This window comes from Nestor notabilis, unplaced genomic scaffold (assembly GCF_000696875.1).
Source record: "Nestor notabilis isolate BGI_N333 unplaced genomic scaffold, ASM69687v1 scaffold16575, whole genome shotgun sequence".
Taxonomy (NCBI): domain Eukaryota; kingdom Metazoa; phylum Chordata; class Aves; order Psittaciformes; family Psittacidae; genus Nestor; species Nestor notabilis.
In genome coordinates this window covers 23,146-32,691 of record NW_009929964.1, presented here as the reverse complement: position 1 = coordinate 32,691, position 9,546 = coordinate 23,146, and the positions used below count along the sequence as shown (strand labels likewise).

At 49.9% G+C, this 9,546-nt stretch overlaps 1 protein-coding gene across 1 annotated transcript in view; it reads left to right on the top strand.

The window, feature by feature from the left end:
* The first annotated feature begins 1,696 nt into the window (after positions 1-1,696).
* Positions 1,697-9,546, top strand: part of CD81 (CD81 molecule) — a 21,327-nt gene continuing 13,477 nt past the window's right edge. The window contains exons 1-2 of the mRNA XM_010015225.1: positions 1,697-1,708; positions 1,876-1,990. Coding sequence (XP_010013527.1) covers positions 1,697-1,708; positions 1,876-1,990 — 127 coding nt within the window. The remainder of the gene's footprint in view (positions 1,709-1,875; positions 1,991-9,546) is intronic.

Here is a 9,546-nt window from a genome sequence, read left to right as displayed (position 1 = left end):
CTTATTTGGAGTTGGATTTGAGCACAGACCAGCTTTCGTGACTTTTCTCCATAGCCAGTGTTTGGAGAACCTCGGGCTCTCCCAAGTGTGAGAGGGATGATGGACCATGCCAGTGGGGAAGTTGCATTGGTTGCTGCGGGAGAAGTGTTAAAAGCTGATTATTTTGGAGGCAAACTGGGGAAAGGCTTGTAAAATCTTCCCTTCCTCCTCAGGCAGCTGCGTGGGGATTTTCTCCCCCTGGTACACAGAAAAGCCCCAGGGTCAGCTTGCCCTGTGAGTTTTGCATTAATTGTGTGGTTTTGCTGCAGCTTCAATGCCACCCCTGTAAAAAACCCTTGACTGGGATTTGCAGAAACGGTCAAGGAGGAGAACCACCAGCTCACCTCCCGACAGCTTGTCCTGCACATCCCACTCCCTGTGTCTTCACTGAGGCTCTGCTGTGCCTCGCAACTGGGGACTTCGCACTTTTACTGAACAAACTCTTTTTGTACTTGTTTTCAGTGTGACTGTGATTGGGCCTCTCATGCCTGTAGCTGACCTGACTCGGAGCCTTTTGAAAGAAATCATGTTTGCACTTTTCAGCTCTTTGGTAGTTAACTTCCCTTTACTAAGATGAGTGGCTTCTGGGATTTAGGACACTCAAAATTACATTGTCATTTGAACAAGCATTTCCAATCTTTCATAGAAGTGATACCAAATTCTTAAGGGTTTGTTGTTTGGGGTTTTTTACATGTGTGTTTATATTTTCCCCCCTCTCGTGGTTTTAAATAGAAGAGGGGGTGGGTGGCATGGAGAACACAGCAAGTCCTGCTGGAACTCTGGCTGGAGTTCCTCTCTCTGACACCTTCCCTGCTGCAGTACCCCCAGCCTGCTCCTATCCTCTGCTGCCATTCCCAGCCCCTCCCTGAAAGGGAAAACGGTGAGGAAGTCAGTCTTCAAACTTCCCATTACTTGGACATAAGTATTACAGTGGTAAGCTGGGTTGATGCTCCACGTGCAGAACATCTCCTGTGTTTGATGTGTGGTTTTGCCTTTGCACTGAGGGTTCTGTTACACGTGTCAGTGTGTACATGTGTGTGCGTGCTCTGCTCTTCCGCTGGACCACAGCAGCAGGCAAGGCAGCAGTTTCAGCCTTGTTGACTTACAGAGCTGCTCAGCTCTGTTGAGCATCTTCATGGTAGCCTCTAAAAGCAGTGTGGTAGTGCCTTGGCTTGTCCTGAGGCTTTGCTCTGCTTCAGTCCCTGTATTAGGACATGAAGGAAAGCCTCACCTGCCAGAGGAGCGCTAGGTCTGCTAAGAGCGGAAGCCTGACCTTGGATGGGAAGTAATTTGCACATGAGATTGGGGGCAGAGGGGAAAAGCTGATGATCCTCCTGCTTTCAAAGCTACAGTCTCCCCATCCTTCCTACCCAGTTCTCAGCAGATCAAACAAAACCCTCTTTGTACATCACAGAGAAATGAAATGGGATGATAACAGCCTGTTGGGGAAAAAGGGCTATTTGGGGCTGATCCTAACATCTGTTGAAAAGCTCTCCTAAAAGCCTGAGTTGCATGTGTCATGCTTCTTGGGTAAGGCTGAGCCTTCCATTGTAACTGAGTAATAAAATAGCTTTTAGGAAAGAAGTCACCTGCAGGAACTGGAAGGGGCTTTGCACATCTTTTCACAAAGCAGGCAAGATTGTGTGGCTCATGCGGTATGCGGCACAAAGTACGTTGCAGGGGTGGGACAATGGTTGGGAAGGATGGTCTTGTACGTGAAAGGAGTAAATAAGACTTTGCAGAAAGATGAAAAGCAGGCATTCTGCTCCCACCCGAAAACTGCTGCCGGCGGCTGGAGCAGTGGGTGATGTCTGCTTCCCTTTGCTTTCTCACCAGCTGGCTGGAGGCATCATCCTGGGAGTGGCCCTGTGGCTTCGGCATGACTCGCAGACGACAAATATCCTCTACCTGCATCTGGGCGAGAAGCAGGCCCCCAACACCTTCTATGTTGGTAAGTAGGTGTGGGGATGCTGGTGTTGCTGCATGGGTATCGTGCCCCAGGAGCGGCTGCAGTGTGCCCAAAAGCAGGGCGGAAAGCTCTGGGTCGGCCTCCCTCTGCCCGTATGCTCCCCAAAACATCCCCTGCCATGCCAGTCAAAGTGTTGGTTGAATGTTGGCTGTGGCCCAAGCACAGAATCCAAAGTCATGGCAGCTAAAAGCACAAAAGATGAATTGCAGCGTAGCAGGTTGTCCCACTGTTCTTCGCCACTGTCTCCAGAGCATGTTTGGGAATAGGGGGGACTTTCTGGAAGTGTGTCTCGTTTCCTATGCAAAGGGATATAAAAGTAGCAGCTGGCAATGGAAAGTGAGCTCGGTGAGCTCATGACTCATGTTCTCCAGGAGGGCAGGGGGAGCCTCTGTGTGTTACGGTTAGGCTTAGCACGATTTTTATTAATTTGATAGCATGCTGGCTTGCTGGAAGATGAAACCCCCTATTTTTGCCCTGCTCTCCAATGATCCCTCGCAGATGAGGGGGAGACGACTGCAGGAGGGGCTGGCTGCCAGGCTGGAGCCAGCTTGGAGTGCGAGCTGCTGGGGCTGGGGACAGGACCCATCTGATCCAATGTCCTGTTCTCACCTAAAGCTGAAATTACTTTCTGGAAAGGGTTCTCCTTTGGTTTTCCCTGCTTGTCTACAAAACTGCATGCCTGAGCCCTCTCCGTGGCTGTGCCTGGTTACAGTCCTGCTGTAAATAGCAGTGGGTTTTCCTCTCTTGTTGTCTCCCCTCTCCTGCCTCACACCCAGAGCTGTACTTGCAGCATTTCCCCTTCGTGGATTTCAATTTTAAAAAAAAAAAAAAGAGAACTCTTAAGAAGTTAAGCTTCTTTCCAGGAACCAACCCAAACATCTCCTTCCTTCCGGAGGCCAGCAACTGATGTCTCCCTAGTTAACACATTTCTCCCAAAACTTGAGGGACCTGAAACACGGGAGCCAAGTCGTTCTGTCCCACCTGTTGTGCATCTGTTGCTCTTCCACCTCTGTTTTATCTTTGTTCTCGGCCTTTGCTATTTAGAAGGCGATGGGGAACAGACCACGGGTCCCACCACTGTGCTGGTCTTGTGACGCCCAGGATTGGCCCATGATTTGAGGCTGGATGTCTTTTTAAAGTTATATTCAGCAACAGATTGGCCTGGATTCCTTCTGGCAGCTGTAATTTCCATGCAGTAATAACAGCAGAGCATTTCTTTCAGCTGCTGCCTCTCCCAGCCAGCCCGCTGGAGTCTGAAGGCTGGGATTTCTTTTTGCCTTTTATTTTTTTACCCCTTCCCCTCTCCTCCCTCAACTGATACTCCTCCGTCTTCTCCGCTGGCATCCAGCATACACATGCACATGATGTTTCAGCTTTGGGAGTGGAATCCCCTCTGGGGTTGGCTTCCAGAGCTGGGGGTTTTTTTTGGGTTGTTTTTTTCTTTCCCCTTCCATTTTCCCCTTGCAAACCACTTTTTTGGTGTCTGGCACAGGGCACTGGTCCTGGGATCTGTCAGGAGGCTTTTAAAAGCTGTCCAGGCTTTGCTGCAGTGCTGCAGGACAGGAGGAAGCAATAAAAATGGTCAGAGGAGGAAAACTTGTACCATGGGGTTTGTACCTAGTGAGGAGGGGGAGGGGGAAAACAGTGCTTTGGTGTCTCCTGATTTCTCTCTATGTCCTTTCCCCTGCCCCAGACTTGGAGCTGTTTTGTTAAAAGCTGTTTTCCCAGGTTGTCTGTGTGTTACAGGAGAGGGAAAATTAATTAACACAGCTGGGTGGCGTGTGGGAATTGCTGGCAGTGGGGAAATGGGTGAAGGAGGATGTGGGCAGCAGGGCAGCTGCTGGGGTGCCATACGTGATGCTTATCTGCCTTCAGCCTGCTGTGGGAGCAGAAGGAGAGGAGCGGTCCCTGCTCTCAGCTTCACCTGCAGCCAGGCTGGACCACTGCAGCAGCTGCTCTTGCAGCCGCATGGGTACAGGCAGCTGTTCCCTGCTCACTTACCTACCTGCGAGGAGGGAGCTCCTGGGGTTGGGGTTGCCCACAAGCAGTATTTCCACGCCAGTCCCCTCCCCACCCCACCCTCAGCACCTTGGCACTGCATCCAGTGAGTTGTCTTGTGGGCTGGCTTAGGAGGTTATTAAGTGAGCTCTTGTTCAGGGGCTTTTCCTCAGCACGGCTCGCGAATCCTCTGATCCCTAACCACTTGTTGCAGTCTTGGCTTTTGGCACTTCCATTTTGGCTGTGGACCCAATGCTTCAGCAGATGGGAAGTTAACTGCTTCAGCGCTGTCAAGACCAAGTGCTACCAGGGATGGGGATAGCTGGAGCACCTCACTTTCATGCTTTCGTGACTATAAAGGGAAATTACTTGCTCTTCGTCTGAGCTAGGCTTCTGGTCTAACATGCATCTATTTGCTTTATTTGTAGATGAAAACCTAAAATCCTTCTTGCCGTTGTGTACCACTGCTTCTGAAATGCTCTGCGTGTCTAGGCAAGGTGGTGTTAGTGAGTCAGAAAACATCCTTCAAGATAGATAGAAGCATTAGTAAGTTGGATGCTGACAATTGGTGAACCACTTCTTAGATATTTATTGACTGTGCACTTAAAGTATCATTTAAAAACAAAACAAAACTGTGATTCAGTTGGTTATGAGAGCCCGTAGGAAAAGGCTGAGCTGGTCCATCTCTGCAGGTACCAGTACAAACCGGAGCAGTCTGATCTCTCTGCAGCAAGTTGGTGTTGTGGTGTCATGGTTTTAAGAGCCTCTGGGGATCCAGAAGAGACAAGTGACACTGAACTTCCTGCTTTTGCCCTATCTCTGTGGGATAATAGTGAAGATAATGTGACAAGGGAAAGCCAGGTTCCCTGCCCTTCAAGGATTTGGTTATGTCGTGCCCAGAGATGGCAACCAATGCCAACCTTATGAAGTTTAACCAAGTGAAGTGCAAGGTCCTACACCTGGTTCAGGGCACTCCCGGGCACAGCTACAGGTTGGGCAGAGAAGAGATTCAGAGCAGCCCTGCGGAGAAGGACTTGGGGGTGGTGGTTGATGAGAAGCTTGACATGAGCCAGCTTCAGTGTGCGTTTGCAGCCCAGAAACCAACCGTATCCTGGGCTGCATCAAAAGGAGCGTGACCAGCAGGTCAAAGGAGGTGATCCTGCCCCTCTACTCTGCTCTCGTGAGACCTCACCTGGAGTATTGTGTCCAGTTCTGGTGTCACCAACATAAAAAGGACATGGAGCTGTTGGAGCAAGTCCAGAGGAGGCCACGAGGACGGTAAGAGGGCTGGAGCACCTCCCGTAAGAAGACAGGCTGAGCAGGTTGGGGCTGTTCAGCCTGGAGAAGAGAAGGCTGCGTGGAGACCTCAGAGCACCCTTCCAATATCTGAAGGGGGCCTACAAGGATGCTTCAGATGGACTCTTTAGCAGGGACTGTAGCAATAGGACAAGGGCGAATGGGTTTAAACTTAAACAGGGGAAGTTCAGGTTAGATATAAGGAAGAAGTTCCTTGCTGTGAGACACTGGAATGGGTTGCCCAAGGAAGCTGTGAATGCTCCAACCCTGGAGGTGTTTATGGCCATTGGGCAGAGCCTTGGGCAACATGGTTTAGTGCGAGGTGTCCCTGCCCATGGCAGGGGGGTTGGAACTAGATGATCTTAAGGTCCTTTCCAACCCAAACCATTCTATGGTTCTATGGCCGCTGCAGGCAAAATACTTTCAGGAGGATAGGGACAAAAGACCTGGCTCTTGTTTGCCTTAGCCCCTCACCCTTGGGTTTCACACTTCCTCCTTGCTGCAGTGCCTGCGTGCTGGGAGCATTGCTGGGTGCTCATCCCTGCTGCCTGCCCTTCCCATGCTTTCCCTGACACTACCCAGTGAGGAGCAGAGTGCAGCAGCCGGATGGTCTCGGCTTCACTCTCTCCTGCCAGATCCAAAATAGGAAATCTGCCTCCAGCTGCTCCCAGCAAGTGACAGGGTGACACAACCCATGGCTCCAATTAGCTTGGTCCTGGGAGTGGGGCCAGATGCAGGGAAGAGTGCAAAGGCATCCAGAACTGGGGTGTGGTTTTCCATGTAGCTTTGGGGGTGAGGAGGGGCACTGGGTTTGCTTCTGTTTAGTTTTTTTGTGTCCTATTAGTAAACCCTCTCGTGGGCAGTGTCCCAGAGCGTGGCAGCACTGGTGCTCCTTGGGAGGCGTGTGAGGTTTCGGACAGGCTTGCAGTGGTGGGTTAAACTTGCCTGCTGCCTCCACTCCCTTTCCTCACCATCCTGCTGGGTATCGCTGCCTCAACAGAAAGGCAGCAGGGTTTTTTATCTTTTTATTTTTGGGTCTTTTTCCCTAGCAACTAGGCTGGTGATTGTGGATCTGGCTCCCAGGCAGGTCAAGCAGCAGCAAAACCTGTTGGAGATAGCAATAGCTTTCTGCTGATTTGAAGGCAGTGAGTTTGCCCGCAAAGTAGTGTGCTGCTGTAGCACTGGAGGGGAGGCTGGCTAACAGGAACACAGGCCCTCTAGTGAGGTTAATCACAGGCTCCCTTCACTGTCCTGCTCTGTACAAATACAATCTGGGATAATTATTTCTGTCCTGGAAATGAGTTCAAGCTGCTTTTCATGTAGAGTGGGCTTGAAGAAATGGGCCAGAAAGCACAGGGATGCTTTGAAGTCTTTCTCGCACATGATTACACATGTGAGTTGAACTGCAGTTGCAACTGTGCACTTGTCCTTGAAGTCAGCATGACATCCATCGCTCACAAGCATTTGCGGGTGTCCTCAGGATTTTTGCAAGTGCTGTTGTGAGGCTTTGCTGGCCTCAGGGAGGTCTGACCCTTGCAGAGAGGAGGGACTGCCGTGAAGCAGTGCATACATGGGTAGGAGTTAGGATGCCTGCCTGAGCTTCCCAGGGCCTTGCCTGCTGCCCTTACAGCATGGGAGGATGCTTTGGCCACTCTTGCTGTGGGTTCCAGATGTGGCCAGCAGTGCAGGGCATCCCAGAAATCACCTAAACAGACTTGTGTTGGCTAAACGGTCATGGAGGAGGTGTCCCTTCTATCCATAACAGCTTTTTTTCTTAATTAGCCTTAATTACCTCAGGCAAAAAGCTGTTCTTTCCAGGGTTTGAGAGAGGTTTTCATTGCAGAGAGAGTTGCACTGAGCTCCAGTGTGCTGCCAAGACTCTGAAAGCCAGCAGTGCTACAGTAAGCATGGACCTGATGTGAGCAATGGGAAATTCTAGGTTTCTCTTCATGCTCCTGTCCTTGTTCCCATCCCTCCCTAAAATATTAAGCATCTTTTAAAGGTAACGCCAGCTTCTGTATATGGGGAGGTTAGACACAACAGCAAATCTTTTGCTGAACTTGTTGTGAAGGGGCTAGAGAAGAGCCCAAGAGTGCTGGTCTCTAGGTCCTATAATAACCACTAGCAAAAGAACACCTTCAGTTCTGAGGTGCTCCAGTGATCCCTGTGGATGCACACAGCCGGGTCAGCACTGATTCTTCTATCACCCTTTTGTGCTCAACTTTTCCAAGGCTCTGTGTGCCACTGGTTTGCCAGTAGAGACATGAGCTGAGGCCAGGCTTATGTGCTTGGGAATGGAAACCATGGTTTGTATTTGGCCTTGAACCACAGTGAGCAAAATGGATTATTTAAAAAATAATACGTGTGTGGATTTTTTAAAAATAGGAATAAATGCAGTTTTTTCTCTTGGAAATAAACTTTTTTAAAGTTAAGGGCAATTTAATCATTTAGTCACTTAAAGGGAAGAAAAAAAAGCTGAGATTTACTGGTTCTGGATTTTTCTCTAATCACTGTCAGATCAACTGGGTGTCTTCTGACCTGCTTCAATAATACTGGAATTCTTCTTAAGATAGTTCTGAGGCAAAACACTGTTAGTATTTCCCTCTTAAGTATCTGGCTTACCCCTTATATCTGACAATACAAACAATCCTTTTGTGTGTGTGTGTGTATTCTTATCACAGAATTCAGTTCCTTTTAAAAAAACAACTTTAATTTTGGTCTACCAAATTTCATTTTGGTCTACGTTCATTGTGACTAACTCCTGTGATTCATTTACTCTGCGGACTAAAATTGGTTATGATTAAAGCTCATAAATGGGTACCACTGAGTTATTTCGGGTTCAGATCTGTCCGACTACAAATAATGTAGCTGTCCTCCTTCTTTGTCCCCTCCCATTGGCCGTCACCAGGGCCCTGTGCCAAAGCTGGCTTCTTGCTCTTCAGAGCTGTTTAAACCTGTAGCTTTGACAGTTTTCCTTTGAAAACCTGCCACATATTTAGGCATGCAAAGCCCACAATAAATCCTTCAGTGGGATTTGGGCTCTGTCAGCAGCTGAGACCTCAGGACAAATAGAGATGTGCAGAAGTGTTGTAGGCTGGGGCACCAGAGGATAAGGCAGCATGTTCCAGTCTGGATCTCCTGGTGCTGCACCACTGTCATCTATCCGAGTCCAGGAGATGCTCTTACAATTATGCTGACGTTAAAAAAACTTGAGTCTTCTTCCAGTGTTTCCTGGTTAGGCAGAAGAGAAGAAATCTGACTTATTTTGGGAATGAGAAGATACTGTCTGGGGCTTTTCCCACCTCCCTCTTGCTTTTCTGGCAGAGGTGTGTCCTTTGCTTCCTTCTTGCCGCCTTCTTGCAGACAAGGACACCATGTACAGGCTTTCATCTCTCCGTGTGAGCCATGCTGCCCCAGAAGAGCTCTCCATGCTTTGCAGCCCCGTTGCTCCATCTGGAAGTCATTAGCAGCCACAGAGCAGCAATGTTTTTCTTGGGAAAGGGAGTGGATGGGAACGTAGGGGCTTCCCTGTTGTCGTCTTCCAGCAAACGTTCTTTTTTCCCACCCCTTCTTTCTTGCCCCCTTTCTAAGACAGCCCTGTTGGCTCTGCTGGGCCAGTTTCACTGGGCATCTGGACAAAAATGTCTGGGAGACCCTCCCTCACTAGCTGGTGGTGCAGCCACCCCTACCCCGTCCTGGAGGGACTTTCTGTTCCCTGCCTCTTTGTTGCCCCCAAGTTGCAAGGAAGCACGCCATGGTCATTTTCTTTAGCTATGGAGAAGGCGTTCTTCCAGGATTGGTGTGGGGTCGGATGGAACCTCCTTCCCACCGCCACCATCTGATGGTCCCACCCTTCCCTGCAGCAGGGGTGGCAGCGAGGCCTGCGATGTTCTGCATCTGCAGCCCAGGAGCCGCGGCAGGGCAGGCATCGCAGCCTGCCCTCCATCCGTCCATCTGAGGCTTGCAAAACTCTGGGATGTGCAGAGTCTCCCCCCTGGGAGCCTGTCTGTCGGGAGAATAAGCACGAAAATCTTTCTTTCCTCTACTCTCAGCCCATTTTTACAGCACATCCTGTGGGGAGGGCAGGCATGGCTTGGAGAGCTGCCTGGGCTTGGTGTGATGCTGGGGGAGTGGTGGGGGTGGTCTTTGTTTTGTTTTTTGTCTTTTGGAAACATTGCCATGGTGACCTGGGGAAGAGACTGGCTTCCATTAGCTTAATGAATTAAAGCTGCTGGGAGAGGATC